Source organism: Heliconius melpomene, chromosome 17 (assembly GCF_056956725.1).
Source record: "Heliconius melpomene rosina isolate 202511_hmr_F chromosome 17, ASM5695672v1, whole genome shotgun sequence".
NCBI classification, from domain to species: domain Eukaryota; kingdom Metazoa; phylum Arthropoda; class Insecta; order Lepidoptera; family Nymphalidae; genus Heliconius; species Heliconius melpomene.
In genome coordinates, this window is record NC_140405.1 from 232,154 (window position 1) to 249,348 (window position 17,195).

Below are 17,195 nucleotides of genomic sequence, written 5' to 3' on the forward strand. Positions count from 1 at the left end.
CCGTGCGAGGAGGCGACCGCGCCCGCCACGCTGGAGGCGTTGCGCCGCCACTCGCGCCAGGTGGCCGCGCGCCGCGAGCGCCGCGTGCAGGTACGTGCGGCAGCGCTGAGCGCCGCGCCCTGTCCCAGTAGTCGGCGGACTAACGCCCTCGTCTGTTGCAGTTCTCGGAGCGCGCGCGAGATGGCGGTCGCGGCGACGGCGCCGGTGAGTGCGCGCCTACGCTAAATATAACGCGCGCTGCGCCGACGCCCTCATTGCCCGTGTGTTTGTGCAGAGAGCGGCGGCTCCGAGATGTCCGGCGGCGGCGAGCGCCGGCCCTCCACGTGCCGCGTGGAGCTGGGCGCGCTGCTGGCGAGCGAGCCGCGGCCGCCCGACAGCAAGGTCAAGGTACGACGGCGACGGCGGCGGGAGTAAGGTCATGTAATAGATGTAGCGTCAGAGCGACGTGTCCTATACTACAGGTATCGCTAAGCAGTCGTGTGTCGGTCCCCGAAGGCTTCGACGCTTTGACAGCGACCTTATGACAATTGACCATTAACAGCTGACCTACTTCCGGTTTATCGTCTCGCATCGCGCGACGACGCTACATGTACTGACTGACTGCTGATACTGAGTACTTCGCACGCGGCTGGAATGTAGTTATTTTGGTAATATAAATAGAAAAATAAATACGGACGTTAACTAAGCAAGCACGCATGTAATGTTTGCAAGGTGCAAGGTGCAGGCGCGACAGGGTAACATAGTTCGTAGATTCCAAGTCGATAATTTTTTTATCCATTTAATTAAAATTATTTTTTTACAATAATCATAGGACTAATGAAAATAGTGAAACAAAACGAGGCTAGTGCTAACTCTGAAAAAAATAAATACGAAACCAAAATTATGCTATTAAAGTGTTTGTTAACAGCGACACAGTATACATGGTATGACAGAGGAGGAAAATGTGGTCCGACCGCATCAGGAGATGGCCGTGCTGTCTCTCGAGGAGAAGAAATACCTGCTGGGCGTGGAGCGCGGGGACGTGGCGGGAACCCGCCGCGTGCTGCAGCGCGCGCGCGACACCGGCCACATCAACGTGGACTGCGTGGACCCGCTCGGCCGCAGTGCGCTGCTCATGGCTATCGACAACGAGAACCTCGAGATGGTAGAGTTGCTCCTCGAATTTGGCGTCGAGACTCGAGACGCGCTGCTTCACGCTATTTCCGAAGAGTTTGTGGAAGCTGTAGAGGCGTTGCTGGACCATGAGGAGAGAGCTCGAAAACCTGGTGAACTCCATGTAAATCGAACGTAGCTTTCATTCAAGTACAGTCACAATATTTATTAGTAGATATTTGTTTGATGTTAATCTGTCGGTACACAGAGCTGGGAGGCGCTGCCGCCCGAGACGGCCACGTTCACGTCCGACATCACGCCGCTGATCTTGGCGGCGCATCGCGACAGCTACGAGATCATCAAGCTGCTGCTGGACCGCGGCGCGGGTCTGCCGGTGCCGCACGACGTGCGCTGCGGCTGCGACGAGTGCGTACGCTCGCGTCGCGAGGACTCGCTGCGCCACTCGCGCTCGCGCATCAACGCGTACCGCGCGCTCGCGTCGCCCTCGCTCATCGCGCTCTCCTCCAAGGACCCCATCTTGACGGCGTTCGAGCTGTCGTGGGAGCTGCGTCGACTGTCGGCCTTGGAGCACGAGTTTAAGACTGAGTATCAAGAACTTCGAGTACAGTGTCAAGAGTTCGCGACGGCCCTGTTGGACCACACGCGCACGTCTCACGAGTTACAAGTGCTCCTTAACCACGAGACGGGCTCCCCTCAACAGCCATTGACGGAAACTGGAGCACCGGAAAGGATGCGATTATCGCGACTTAAGTTGGCGATAAAATTGCGCCAAAAAAAGGTAAGCGAAGAGAATCGATTTCACTCTAGCCTTTTGTTTATAAGTTTATGTATGACTAGGGCCCGCCCGCGGCTACGCCCGCTTCAACTCAGAAGACACTCCGTTTAGTCTCATTCTAAAACAGAATATACCACCAAGTCACTAAAGTTAGTGCCTCAGACCAGAGAATTTTAAGAAACTGAGCGGGACTTATTTTTTTAATTTTAAACAAATACATATGTTATTATTTGTGACAATGATACCTTTGAAACAGACTGGATTGAAACTTCCCAAGGCGTGTTATCATTTATAAAATCATTAATTTGGTAATAACCTTTAACACACAAACGTCTTTCCACAATTTTTTTTAAATCGTGATATAGAAAATTCTTTGACGTTTTCTGGGATTCTATTGTAAAAGCCTACACATTGTCTCATAAAAGAATTACGGATTCGATGTAATCGAGTCACAGGTGCACTAAGTTTAAGTCTATTTCTAGTATTAATATTGTGTACATCCCCAATTTTGGTAAAATCATTAATATTTTTCTCAACATACATAACATTGTCAAAAATATATTGAGATGCAACTGTCAATATATTGATTTCTTTAACTTTAAGCCTTAAGGAGTGTTTAGGGCCTAATTTATAGATTGCACGAATAGCTCGCTTCTGCAGGACAAATATTGGTTGAATACCGGCTGCATTGCCCCAAAATAAAATCCCATAGTTATTTGGAGTCTATGGTATATGATACAGAGAAATACCGTAGAATCGACAGGATCTACCAGTTCAGCATTCAAGAGTACATCGGCTTTAACAATTTTCGTGTTAGGTGTTCTAAAAATCATCATTTAGTTTTCTTACTATTCAGTAGTAGGTTATTAACACTGAACCAATGAACTACTTTCGAGAATTATAATAATGTACTTTGAGCATTGACACTCGTAGGTGCGTATAGCTAATTATTGATCATACGCATATATTTTTGTAACATTACATTCTTATTGCCAGTATTAGGTACATGTTATAATTTTAAAACTCTGTTAAATATGCTAATGTCAGTTAATAATTTAATTTACTCCTTCAGCCTTAACTGTTAAGTAACTGATTTGGATAAGGAATAAGGATTCATAATTTTCTTTGTAAAATAACTGTAATGATTGCATATTAGCTACTGTACTGTTTTGAAATTAACAAAATATATCAGCTTCACGCTGTATCCCGCATACAGCAGAGTAGGCAGAGGGAACGTAGTGTTAACAGACTCCGTCCCCCACTTTCTGCCGAATTCTGGAGGCGTTGCGTGTTGAGTGGCAGAAGTCAACGCCACGCTTTGCCTCGACTCTCGCTTGTTTTGAAATTAGGTATTTTTATATAATCTATACAACAATAAACATCTTTGGTCAAGTTCGAGTTGTACTCGTGAATCCAGAATTCCGTACCAATTTCAGGGACGTAGATACACGAAAAGTATAACTTATTAAAATTGACATTTTGTTTGAAATTAAACAGTACAGTTTAAAGTCTTTTTCTGTGACACAAATACAAACAAATACATAAATTATATTTTTTTTGGAAAATAAGTGTTCGGTGTTTTCCTTTATACATTATAGATCAACGGGAAATGCCCCATAGTTTTGATACCTAACCTGCCAGCGATCCTATCAATATACACAATAGTACGAACAGAGTCGTTGTCGTTGCAGTTCGTGGCGCACCCCAACGTGCAGCAGCTGCTGGCGTCCATCTGGTACGAGAGCGTGCCGGGGTTTCGGCGCAAGAACATGCTGCTGCAGGCAGCGGAGATGGTGCGCATTGGCGTCATGTTCCCGCTGTACTCGCTGGCCTACATCGCGGCGCCGCACTCCGCCGCCGGCCGCACGCTACGCCAGCCCTTCATTAAGTTCCTGTGTCACTCCGCCAGCTACTTTATGTTTCTCTGTGAGTAAACGTAAATTAAACTGTCCTGGACCCCTGGATTCTTGGAGAATGAGCTGACTGTATCTTGTCCGTTGGTATGATGAACTTTAGACTTTAAAGTTTTTATGAGTGACTTTGGGGATCAATAAAGAAGACGAATGGAAACTTTCTAACAAAAAAGTTTGTGAGGATGGATGGTTGTTCCATTTTATGATTTAGATGAAACTTTACAGAAATATAGCTCATACATCAGAATATATACGATTGCTATTGGCGCTAGTTATTGCTAGTTATTTCAATAGATGTACTTACTGCCTTGAGCTCGCTGCACGCTGCACGCTGCACGCTCAAATACCTAAGAGCTGTGTGTTCGCAGTCCTGCTCATCTTGGCGTCGCAGCGCATCGAGACGGCGGCGGGCGGCATCTTCTGGGGCGCGCACACCACGCCGCTGTCCCGCCGCGGCGCGCCGCCCTCGCTCGTGGAGTGGCTGATCCTGGCCTGGGTCAGCGGTGTGTATACAGTGTGACCCTTAAACTTATACGTATTTCATTTTCTGAAGCTACAGATAGCCACAGATAACTAAAAAGGAAATCTAAATATGCGAAGAAATCTAAAAAATAAAGAACACAATGAAATAGAATTTGTGAAAAAATATTTGTAGGTCTGATTTGGAGCGAAGTTAAACAGCTGTGGGATATGGGGCTCCGCGAGTACGTGCACGACATGTGGAACGTCATCGACTTCGTCACCAACTCCCTGTACGTGGCCACCGTCGCGCTGCGAGTAGTGTCCCACTTTCAGGTACCTACTACTAATATATGTAGGTAGGTAGGTACGTACATGCTTTTTATAAGTAAATCTAAATTAAATCAACTTCACGCTGAGAGAGTGGTGACACCAGAGCAAAGAAATGAAACTATAAATTGAAATAAATGTTACATCTCCTGGAGTGGGGATCGAACCTACACTTAATTGGTTTTACAGTCACACTTTGTGGCCTTGCGCAACGACTGGCCTCTGTTATCCTGTTTATAATAAAACTAGCGACCCTCTTGCGGCTTCGCCCGCTTTGACTACTGGATTATTCATATAATGTATGTTTGCAAAGCACTTAAGATAATGTGAAAATTAATTAAACCCTAATGCAACTCGCATTTTTGTAGTTTCAATTTTTCCCTTTAATAAACCTTCCCTGAAAAATACTCGACCTAATGATGAAAACCACATAAAAATGCGTTGGGTGGTGAGAAGAAGAGTTAGAAAGTTCAGACAGACACGAAAAGCGACTTTGTTTTATAAGATATAGGATAGGATAGGATGTGTATGAGATAAAATATGTATATAATTTTTTTATTTATTTATATACACTTTATTGCACACTAGCGATATATAATTATTTGCTGTTTATAATTTATTTACGCTACACTTTGGTTCTCTTCTTATTTTGTTTGATATTGCTCGCAAAAATTATTCTATTTAATATAGAAAAGTGTTTAGTTATTTCATAGAGTCGATATCTATGTACGCACGCATGGAAAACTTTATGTACTTTTTCTAATATTAAGATTATTTTTTTGTTATTTTTACTTCTTTTGTTAATTCATTTCAATAACTCAGATATTTTTTCTAATAATATGTCTCCACTTATTATTGTTTTTGATCATTCAGCCTTAGGTATATTTTCTTACTAATTCAATTGAACACTGAATATAATTTCATAAATATATTTAATAAATATTCTTATATTTCAAGCGGGTGTAGCCGCGTCCGGGTCCACTAGCTCTAAATAAAATACATAAAAATATAAACCATACATTATATATACACGAGAGGGAGTTCTTCTTATGGGCTTCTTATCGTCGGCGGCTGCAAAGGAGTCAGACATGAACCCTGACGTATATATTGTAATAAAAAAAGTATATATACCCATTTGCGAGTAATAAACTATTGAAATTGCACTTTGGTTTAAAAAATATTTTTTTAAAACGCAGGTCCGGCGAGAAATGGCGATGGGCCTGCAATGGAATCAGCCACGCGAGAAGTGGGACGCATGGGACCCCATGCTGCTGTCGGAGGGTCTGTTCTCTGCCGCCAATATCTTTAGCAGTCTGAAGCTGGTGTACATATTTAGCGTGAACCCGCACCTGGGCCCCTTACAGGTGTCACTGAGTCGTATGGTGCTAGATATACTGAAATTCTTCGTTCTGGATATACTCGTCATATTTGCATTTTCTTGTGGTAATTATTTTGTTGCTCAATTAATAAATACTTTTAATGCATTTGTCTATTAAAAAAAAACCGGACAAGGGCGAGTCGGGCTCGCTCACCGAGGGTTCCGTACAATAGCACTCGTCGGGGGTCTCGAGTTTTTTCTGAAACTCAAGCTTAGCTTCCCCAGAGCCCTTTCATCTGATAGACTAACTACCAGTTTTAATACAAAACTTTACCCTCCTTTTAAGGTTATTATTTTTCGGATTTTCACAAACGTATAGTTTTTAGATTTTTTCCTGAACTAGTACTACCAGTGGCGGACTAAGGGGGGGGCGACGGGGGCGGTCCGCCCCGGGCCTCGGGTCCAGGGGGGCCTCCAAATGGTGCAAATTCCCTTGATGAAATCCTAAATAAGCCCTTGAAAAAACGCATAGTATCTACTTAAGAGGAAGTTTGAGGTTGGAGGGGGCCCCCAATAAACAAATAAGTACAGGGATTAGTGCAGTCTGTACCGGTAGTTTACATTATATTAATTAAATTTATTTTATCTTTCTAATGTCCATTTAATTTGCATGTGGTTCCAGTTTCGTAGTTTTTTACTTCAAGTTCCTAGGGCCTCCAGACCGACGTCATTTTATAAAAGTTTGCGTACTCACTAACCTGAAAGTGGGGCCCTTCCAGAAGTAGCGCAAAATAAAGGTACATCTTGATCTGGGAGGATGATTGAGCCATCAGATTGGTTTGGGTGCTTATAAGGGGTCTTAAAATAGTCCATAAATAATATATGTAAAATTATAGCGTAATTTTTCAAAGTGGTTTTGGAAGTCAAATGGCAGTTGCTCCATTTAAAAACGGTCATCCGCCGCTAATGGAACGCAACAACGTGTCAAGTACGAACACTGCTTAAAACGCTAGTACCCAGACAGAAACTCCGCTTTGCAACGTGGAATATTGGCTCTCTAACCGGACGATGCAGAGAACTCGCAGATGTACTTATAAGACTTCGGGTCCAGTGTGCTTTCCTCCAGGAAGCTTGCTGGAAGGGCAATAAGCCTCGCAATAACGGACAGGGTTACCGCCTTATATACACCGGATCACCCTCAGGTAAAAACTGTGTGGCAGTAGTTCTTTCTAAAAGCTTTAGAACTGGCTTCTTGACGCTGATGGTCTCTGCAATAGCTTGATGCGTATAAGGGTGCTGATTGAAGGCGTAATTACAATTAAATCAGTGCCTATGCGCCGCAGGCCGGCTGTAGCGTGTCCAAAAAAGAGTCATTCTGAAAGCAGAATGAAGAGGTTCTACTTGCTATACCGTCTACCGAAATGGTTGTTTGTTGTTGGGGAAGACTTGAACAGTCAGTAAGGCTGCTGAGCCGTATGAACATGTTCACGGAGGATTTAGATACGGACTTCGTAATATAGAGGGAGAAAATATTCTGAGAACCTATATTGCGTGTGATCTGGCCGTCGCGAATACATTCTTTCAAAAGAACCCTCAGCACGGGATTAATGCCAAGAAGAAGTAGAAGAAGTATACGTAAAGGGTTACACCAGGGTTATAATAATCAAAAATATATTTAAATACGAGCGTTTTTACTTTAACGTAGGTGAGCGTGTACCTTAAATTGGCGCTATCTTTGAAAGGGCCTCACTTTCAAGTTAGTAAGTACGCATACACTCTTACCTACTTATTAGACTAGTAATCTTCAAAATTTCAGCTTTACTAAAATGACGTAGGTCTACTAGGCTCCTGGGATCTCAGTCTATTTTATTTTATACGCGGAACTAATATTACTATAGCGTGTGAACTAGCTCATGATGATAAATTATTATCTATATTGGAATTAAGCTTATGATGGAAGCTTCAGATGACGCTCTGGCTCTGGCTCCTAGATAATGTGGTAGAAATTTACAATGAATTTGAGAATGATCAGGTTTTACATCTAGAGTAGATGATCTGCCTCCACCTGTACCTATCTATCGAATGGTAGTAGTAGAGAATATCAGTATTCGGTTTTGATACAAATTCCTCTTTTCTTCCATACGTTATTTACACGGATGATAGCTTCTTTTGTTATCCCAATTCGTCTTTTTATCTCGAGGACACGATATTCTTTGCTAAATTCTACTACATGTACTTTTGATATTTAGTATTTTAATTTTCTATGTGTATGCAAGTCCAACTCAAACATTTATTACAAGATGTAAACTAAGTAAGCATACACAAAAATAAAAATAAAAAAATTACAGGGGGGGGGGGACAGTTGTCAAGGGGCCTCATTCAACGACACCGCCCCGGGCCTCCGACGGGGTTAGTCCGCCACTGAGTACTACCTACATGTGCTAGCTGCCAAATTTCACAATTCTCGGTTATTCGGATACCAGTAACCTATTAATTTTCATTCCCTTTATAGTGTCAAAATACGCGTTTTTTGCTATTTAATGCTATTATTTTTAGGATTTAACCATAAATTTATATTTTTCAGATTTTTTCCTGAACTAACTACCTACTAAGTGCTAGCTGTCAAATTTCATAATTCTAGGTCAACAGGAAGTACCCTATGAATTTGATTCCCTTCCTGAGATAAAGGGTCTTGACAGACAGACAGACGGACGAACGGACAGACAGACAGACAGACAGACAACAGAGTGATCTTATAAGGGTTTCTTTTTTCCTTAAAAAGTACGAAACCCTAAAAATGTACAGAAATAAAAATGTAAACTATTATGAACTAGAGGGTAAGCAGAGACCGACTTGATTTTCTAATAGCTAAAACATAAAATTGTATAAACTCGTCCGAGGCTAGTTGAGTTTATAGACTGGGATCCGGCCGTTGAATCCTGCATATACGAGTTTTCTTAATTAAACCTATATTAATGAATAATACATGATTAGTAGAACAGATTACACCTGGGTTGCCTGGAAGAATCCTGCCGCAATCACCTTTAATTACATTTTTTCGTAACTCGTTTTTGGAGAAAATTGCACCAATACGTTTTTTATATGAATCGCACATCATTTGAAAGATAATCCCATAAGGAATTGGAAAATTAAGGGTTGCCAGCCCTCAGTCTGCCGCAAGTCTAGGGTTGCCTGGTTTAAACATGTCACTAAATGTTAATAATTTGCACTCATGGGTTTTTTTAATGAATTATATATCAAATTAAAGCTTATTTTTTTCTGAACACTATAAAACAGGGTTGCCTGGAAAATTCCTGCCGCAAACAGGGGTTGCCAGCGTTTGAAATATTTTATTCCGGTTCCGTTTGACTATGAGAGAAGACGATGAAATGCCTTATGTTTTAAAGTAAAATATTATATAATAGAAGGTCAATCTTAAAATCAATGTTTATTCTAATTGTTCACCGGTTAAATGATGATTTTAATCATATTAAGTACACGCAGAAAACTATTTAAAGATCATGGGGCAGAAGAAATCATCCTTATTTTTAAAGTAAGTGTTTAGCGTAGAGTTCCGTCAGAGTTCTGCAGAAAATGGGGAACGGAGTGTCTTAAAACTGTGTTCCCTCTGCGTGACGCTAATTTTTTCGTTTCAACGCTCACAGGACTCAACCAACTACTTTGGTATTATGCGGACATGGAGAAGAAAAAGTGCAACTCTGGTTCTACTTACACCGGCGCCAACGGCACCCTGCCCGACCCCGATGCCTGCGTCGTGTGGCGCCGCTTTGCTAAGTAACTATATTAGTCCCAAAAGTGCATAGTATAACGAACACTAATTATTTTATAAACATTATTTACTTGAGAAAAAAACATCACTATTTTGACACTAAACATAGTGTTTCATTCATTCATTTCGTCAGTTTGTTCGAGACGATGCAGACACTATTTTGGGCGGCGTTTGGCTTGATCGATTTGGAATCATTCGAGTTGGAAGGCATTAAGATCTTCACCCGCTTCTGGGGCATGCTGATGTTTGGCACATACTCCGTCATAAATGTGATCGTACTCCTCAACCTGCTCATCGCTATGATGAACCACTCCTATCAGCTTATATCGGTTCGTACCTACGTGATGCACATTACTTTAGTGATAGGATATAAAATAAGATTTAGGAAAAGGTAAGGTCTGAAAATAAATGGAATGTAATGTAGAAAACTATAGTAATTTTTGTAAGTTATTTAATTAAGGAATCTCGAATAATTCTTAGGAACGCGCCGACGTTGAGTGGAAGTTTGCACGTAGCAAATTGTGGATCAGCTACTTCGAGGAGGGCGGGACGGCGCCACCGCCCTTCAACGTGGTGCCGTCGCCCAAGTCTGCGCTGTACGCCTGGCGCTGGTTGCAGCGCCGCCTCTGCGGGCATGCGCGCGCCAAGCGGGAGCACATGCGCACTATAAGAGTACGTAGCATATATTGTGCCTATTGCACGACCAGGTAGATCGACGGACTAGTTAAGGTCGCCGGAAGCCGCTGGATACGCGAGACGCAACACCGATCGTTGTGGATCTTGGGGCCGCCTAATGTGCAGCAGTTGGCGTACTACAGACTGGAATTATGATTGCATAAAAAAAAAACCTATTATACTCATTAGAATCATAATTTTAAACATTCCATTATGAAGAAAGTAAAACAAACGCGTCAAAAAAGGTTTTCCCTCATTCTCATTACTTTATTGGTGAAAAAAGGGAATATTCTAATATTATTTTTGTAATTTTTAGAGAAAAGCAAAGCAAGCCAACGAGCGGGACTTTCGATACCAAGTAAGTGCTGTTTTTCAAATGTAAGTAATGATTTTTTTACATTTCAATACCGTAACTATAATATTTCTGTATATAAAATAAAATGCTTGCGTCAACATCTTGTTACAAACATTCTTAATATTACAATCGATCAACATGTAGGTAAACTAAACATGTCTATGTATCGAACTGCAGGCCATTATGCGCAACTTGGTGCGGCGCTACGTGACGGTACAGCAGCGGCGCGCCGAGTGCGGCGGCGTCACTGAGGACGACGTCAACGAGATCAAGCAGGACGTCAGCGCCTTCCGCTGCGAGCTCGTCGAGATCCTGCGAAACTCGGGCATGAATACCTCCACCGCCAACGCCGGCGCCCCCGGCGGCGGCGGCGGCAAGAAGAACCGGCAGAAAGAGCGGCGCCTCATGAAGGGGTTCAACATCGCACCGGGCGGGTCGCTGGCGCCCGTGGACGAGTTCCTGGCATCGCTGCACCACGAGCACGGGCCGCACGGAGCACACCACGCCTCGCTGTCGGCGCTGCTGGGCGGGCGCCTGCGCACCAGCCAGTCCAGCCTATCGGATGGCGGAGGCGGCCTGGCCGGCCTGGGCCCGCGCCGCAAGCCCTCGCACAAGCGCCGCTGGGGCACGATCATCGAGGCGGCGCGCGCAGCGCGCGTGTCGCGCCTCATCGGCCGCTCGCGCTCCGAAGACTCCGTCTGCGACCACGCCAGGCCATCGCCCAGGTATTATACGTATCGTAAAAAAACCGTATAACATTTTTTTAATATTTCAAAACAAGTAAATATTGATTTAAATGAGTGCTTTTCAATTGCGCACTAAGAAAATGCTTGCTGTTTTTATCTATTTTTAAATTCGCTATGCTTTCAAATAAATTATAAATTGTTATAATTTATTTGAAGGCATAGCAAAACGGGTAGAACGATATAACGAAACAATGTTAATATCGGGTTATGGTACGCAGCGGCAGCGAGCGCTCGGACTCCGGCAGCGACTCGCAGCGCAGCCCGGAGCGCTCGACGCGCGGGGGCCCACTGCACCCGCTGTCGGCACTGGCGGCGCTCAAGCGCAAGCGCAAGAAGTTCTCGGACTCGCGGCGCGCGGCGGAGGCAGAGGCGCTGCAGCGCGCCAGCTCGGTGCCGGCGCGCGCGCCACCTGCGCCACAGCCCCGTGCCGCGCCCGCGCCCGCGACCGCGCCGCCTGCGCCCGGCCAGGGCAGCCGCGAGCCGCTGCTGGCCAGCCTGGACGACGACGCGCACAAGGTAGCGTTATTTCAAATTAAACGGATTATTCTAGATTCAATGCAATTTTATTAATAAAAATATCATAGCAGGAGTTATGCGGGCAGTGCGGCTACGACGGCGCCGAGACAGGCACCATCGGCGATGGGGGGCCGGAGGGCAACATGGAGGGCGGCGGGGGCTGCGGGGGCGGCGAGGGGGCCGAGGGCTCGTGCGCGCGCTGCGCCGCGCTGGCGCGCCTAGCCGGCGTGACGCCGCTGCACGGCCACGCGCCGCACCACTCCGCGGGCTGGCTATAGGCTGCGACTTCCAACTCCATGTTGCGTGCCTGGTCCGAGGAGGCTTAGGTCAATATCCCTATAGACTGTAGATATCACCTCGACGGATGACGAGTGCTGATGGTTACTACTGTGTGTACAACGTGAACGTGCGTTAATGTTAGACTAGTATACCCCTTACTATGATCACTGCACAAAACAACTTCCAATAATTTTATATATCTAATGATTGTTAGATATAATTGTATGAATGGTACAATATATTTATATAATAATTGTAAGTATTTCGTAAGTAACACAATACAAATTTCTCACAGCGACGCTTGTATAAATTTTCACAAAGGGTTTCATGTATAAGGTATCGAACACACGCACAAGTACTTAGTAAAAAAATATAGAAGCGCAACTGTCTCATTATAATAATTTATGATATAGAAGGACATAAACGTTTAGATCTCTATATTCCTGTTTGCGAGTGTAGCGCGACACGCGGCCGTGTCAGTAGTGCCTATTAGCTAGTAGGTATAATTTTATATATGTGTAGCTTATATGTATACTGAAGTAGGCTAGGATAGGGGCGTAGTCAATACATCATGTGTTCCAGAGCATCTCCAGGGCTCGTTCCGTACCGAGCTCAGTCGTCGGGTGTAAGCAAAACAGGGATTTTATGTGCAACATGTTGTCCAATTTACTACAATTTTATATCTTCAGTTAGCTGTCTTATGACTGCTGACTGCCGACGTCCATGCCCTCTTATATACAAACAAACTATCACAGCATCAAATATACTATTACCAATTACTGTAACTAGGATAGCGCCTTATAGTAGCATAATCACTCGCATGTAATTGGAACTTTTGAGATATTTATTTATAGCAGGTATACAGCTACAAGCAACGCTACGAGTATGTACTACTTAGACCACTCACACTAGGAATTGTAGTTATATTCCTAGGAATATATATTATATTACTAGGAATTATAATTATTAAATGTAAAATTATTGATTTGGGTAAGGATTTATAATATTCTTTGTAAAATAACTATAATGATTGCATATTACAAAAAATACCCGAATCGAATAATCCAATATCGAATTCAAATTAAATTCAAATTCATAATATAGGTATGGATAGAGTTAAAGATAATATGAATGAAAATAAGAAAAAACAACAATGTTTGACGACATTTAACGATGTTTAATGATTATTTTACATCGAAATTGTTTATTACCTTAAAGATTTTAAATATTAATTTAATAATAAATAATTGTATGTAGCTTCAGGGCACTAAATGTATGCGAATTATTTACTGATCGTAAAAAAAACTGACAAAGAGTATTTAGTGTTAGCGAGTACACAGTGCATGTCGTGTGTCCTGCGAGCGGCGCGCCGCCCTCCTCGCCCCGTCCAAAGAATAATTAATTATTGCATTTAATAAAGAAATCTATATTCAGTCAATTTTACAGAATATGTTTGATGTAATGCGGAATTGAGTGAATGGTGCTGGCGGGCGCTGGCGGGCGGTGGCGGGCGGCGGCGGGCGGCGCACGCTCGTTGTTATCATTGAGTCGAGCGTATCGTAGTCACCGGAGGCCTTCTCGCGTTCAGTTGTCGCGTAAACACAGGAACGATTTATATTTTGTAAAGAGTTGTTGTTTATTTATACATTGTATTTGTATATAACTGTGCGAACTTTAATAAAGAGCACTGCACGGTGTGTCTTTGTTTCATTTGTCCGGAATGTAGTCTAGATCGAGGGGTACGTAGTCGCGGGATTGGGGGGCGCGGACGGCCAAGAGGAGCCGTCCTGCCCGCGCGCGCAACAGAACAGCGCATCCGCGTGGCACAGCGCCGCGCTCGGCCGCTAATGCGAGCTGGTTCACCACGCGGCGTTCAACCTCGTGCTTGATGCTTCGGGCTCCGTAGTGCACGTCATAGCCGTCAGCGAGGGCTCCTAGCACACCGCCCTCCCAACGGAGTTCCACCGCGTGACGCGCACGTGCCTTATCAGCCCACGCGCGCAACTCTAACTGTACAAGCGTGAGCAACTCCTGGCGGGAGAATGGCAGGAAGTATACTATCTCGTTGATGCGCCCCAGGAACTCGTCACGGCCGAAGTGCTTCTTCAGAATGGGACGTACGACGGAGTCCTTGAATTTGCGAGACACCTGCACTGCCTCCTCCTCTTCTCCCCCCGCCTTCCCGTCCTCCGCGCCCGCCTCGCCGTCATACTCCTCTGTAATCATTATGATATTTGATAACACATTTCTTTGAAAAAATGTGGTTGATAAACCAATATCTTAAAATAAGCTCTCTTGTAAAAAAATCACCTAGTAATTGAGGCCATTGTGGCGCAGCAGAACAGCGTCTAACTGTAAATGCGATGGCTGTGGGTTCGATTTCCACTCGGAAGAATGATTATATTTAAATAAAGCGTGTCATTGAGTTCCACCACTCAACACGCAATGTCTCGAAAGTCGGGCGGGGAATAGTCAGTAGGTTCCAACTTCCATCGACCTACCCTGCTATGCGCGAAAAAGCGTGAAGTTTATTTTGTATGACAACTGACAACTAAGCAACTTATTATATGCGTAGATAAGGATACCGAGATAATTTGAAATTACTAAGTGTCATTTCCCCCAAATCTTTTCTCATAATTTCTTTTAAGCTCTTTAAGAGTTAAGTAAGTATAATCGGAAACAATAATCGTTTGGTTACACAAGATGGACAACAGTGAAATATTATAAACTAGATCTAAATGTACTTCCTGCCTTGTTTTGTACAAGACATACATGTACTAAATCTGAAGCGACTCAGCTTCTCACTCACTGAGGTGGCGGAGAGGTGATTGTGGGAGCAATTCTCTCCGCAGGAAATTAATTACATGCATTTCATTTTCCTACTTTGGTAAGACGATAAGCGTGGCTTGGGCGGAGCTTGGGGAATGGAGTATCTTAACATTAGGTTCCTTATGCCTCCTATGTATGCGAAATACAGTGTGAGAATAAATAAAAGTAAGTACCTCTAGGCTTGTCGGACACAGGGGCAGCAGTCACAGGCGTGGTAGAAGGTGCCCGCGCTCGCTGCTCCGCACGCGCCTCCGCCTCACGTCGTAACTGCAACCCGTACTGCGCGATCTCGTCCGCCGCCAGGTTGGATGTCATCACGAAGATCGCGTTCTTGCATTCAATTAGTTTTCCTTTGCCGTCGGTTAGTCTTCCCTCGTCGAACAGTTGAAGGAGCACCGTTAGCACATCCGGGTGAGCCTTATCCACCTCATCAAACAACACCACAGCATCAGCGCGACGAGCTAAGGCTCGTGTCAGTTGGCCACCCTCTTCGTGGCCCACATAGCCGGGCGGCGCGCCTATTAGCTTGGCCACCTCGTGCTTCTCCTGATACTCGGACATGTCGAGGCGGATGAAGGCGGCCGGGTCGTCGCGGTGCATGTACCGCGCCAGCTGTTTCGCCAGCTCCGTCTTGCCAATTCCCGAGCTGCCCAGGAAAAGGAACACCAGCGGATGCTCCTCGTCGGCCCAGCCGTTCTCCTTACGGCGCACGGCGGCGGCCACCGTATCGATGGCGGCGGTCTGCCCCACGATGTACTGCTTGAGGCGCTGCTCCAGCGGGAAGCGGCGGCGCTCCTCGGCGGCGGCGGCGGCGGCGCGCTCCTCCCAGCGACGCGCGTGCTCCAGCAGCAGATCGCGCGCGCCTGACGGGTCGCGGGCGTAATGCAGCGCGCGCCGTCCCGCGTGGTCACGCGCTGTGGGGTCTGCGCCCGCCTCGAGCAGTGCGCGCGCCGCCGCCGCCGAGTCTGCCAGCGCCGCGTAGTGCAGCGCCGTCCACCCCAGGAACGACGCGCGCGCGTTCATGGCGCTACAGAACTCGTCTTCCCGTCTTTGCAGCACTTCTAACGGATGAAGCCCGGAGTTGGACGCCGCAGATGAAGCACCTGCATATTGTTCGCGTAAATCGGGCTTAGCTCCGAGGCGTAGGAGCTCCTGGACGGCTGCAGGTTGATCGTTTGCAGCGGCTACCATTAGGGCGGTCCAGCCGAGAGCATGCCTGTGATTGGCCGCTCCACCTTCCCCACTGTCACCTTTGTTAGAGCTTCGACCGTCATCATATGCAGCTGCTATTTGTCTGCAATAATTTATTGTATATTATGTTATATCATATATATACAAATAATTATGTTATATCTATCTTAATTATATAGGTACTTATACAACTGATGTGTTGCATTTGAAACTTCCCTAAACATTTAGTATTTATAGTATTTTCTGGTTAATAATAATAATAAAATGTTGTTCTTATAATTATAATAAAGCGCAATCACTCCTAACGTCCCTTACTTAGTCACTCATATTTTATAAAGCGCGTTCTTCGGCTCGCGAGCATCAATACAAATATATATGGCTCAGGGGAAGTCAAGACATCGGTTGCGCACAGAAGATTAGGGTTTTTGATAAAAATTGTGTTGGATCGTAAAGTTAGCCAAAATTATTTTAATTGTTATAATAAAATGATTATTTTTTTAATTTATTATGTTTACATTAAGTTAATTCTACTAAAGTATGACACTTTTCCGTTCATTACATCATCAAATTCATTCCAAGTATACTCTGCATTCACACACAATACCACACACCACATACATACATAATTACACAAAATAAATTTTCCAAATATGTGTAATACACGTGTATATATACACGTGTTCAATTTTGCCCACTGGCGTTTTATTTTTCTTTTGTTTCTGGACAATTTTAATTATTTTTTGGAAATATTTCTGCAATGACTAGTGACAGAAAATATCTTTTGCGACTAGGGATACTAAATGCAAGATCTCACAATACTGCTAGTTAAAGAACCAACGAGAATAACTGAAACATCAAGAACTATTTTAGACGTAGTAATAACAGATATCATATCAAGATGTCGTG

The 17,195-nt window shown here is 44.4% G+C and overlaps 2 protein-coding genes across 4 annotated transcripts in view; one reads left to right on the top strand and one right to left on the bottom strand.

Annotated features, from left to right (window-relative positions):
* LOC146529761 (transient receptor potential-gamma protein-like) lies at nt 1–13,966 on the top strand. 2 transcript variants are annotated; one of them, XM_085200538.1, is made up of 16 exons: nt 1–90; nt 162–204; nt 275–387; nt 908–1,276; nt 1,361–1,891; nt 3,580–3,814; nt 4,170–4,304; nt 4,457–4,596; nt 5,787–6,033; nt 9,574–9,703; nt 9,832–10,027; nt 10,179–10,370; nt 10,690–10,731; nt 10,906–11,453; nt 11,693–11,990; nt 12,059–13,966. In XM_085200538.1, the coding sequence occupies exons 3-16, from the start codon at nt 292–294 to the stop codon at nt 12,266–12,268; spliced, it is 3,369 nt and encodes a 1,122-aa protein (XP_085056664.1). In that variant the 5' UTR covers nt 1–90; nt 162–204; nt 275–291; the 3' UTR covers nt 12,269–13,966. The 2 variants fall into 2 exon arrangements, with proteins under 2 accessions (XP_085056664.1, XP_085056663.1); XM_085200537.1 differs by having other exon boundaries at nt 4–90; nt 12,062–13,966.
* Nucleotides 13,426–17,195, bottom strand: part of LOC146529762 (mitochondrial disaggregase-like) — a 15,798-nt gene continuing 12,028 nt past the window's right edge. For both annotated transcript variants that reach the window (XM_085200543.1, XM_085200544.1), the window contains 2 exons: nt 15,272–16,392; nt 13,426–14,485 (listed from right to left, as the gene is read on the bottom strand). In XM_085200543.1, coding sequence (XP_085056669.1) covers nt 13,977–14,485; nt 15,272–16,392 — 1,630 coding nt within the window. In that variant the 3' untranslated portion in view covers nt 13,426–13,976. The remainder of the gene's footprint in view (nt 14,486–15,271; nt 16,393–17,195) is intronic.

What these genes read in the sequence shown, in the direction of transcription:
- LOC146529761 (XM_085200538.1), top strand. Translation starts at nt 292, where the DNA reads ATGTCCGGCGGCGGCGAGCGCCGGCCCTCCACGTGCCGCGTGGAGCTG. An exon ending in GAGTAGTGTCCCACTTTCAG is followed by an intron (nt 4,597 to 5,786) that starts GTACCTACTACT and finishes TTTAAAACGCAG; the next exon opens with GTCCGGCGAGAAATGGCGAT. An exon ending in TGGACGACGACGCGCACAAG is followed by an intron (nt 11,991 to 12,058) that starts GTAGCGTTATTT and finishes AAAATATCATAG; the next exon opens with CAGGAGTTATGCGGGCAGTG.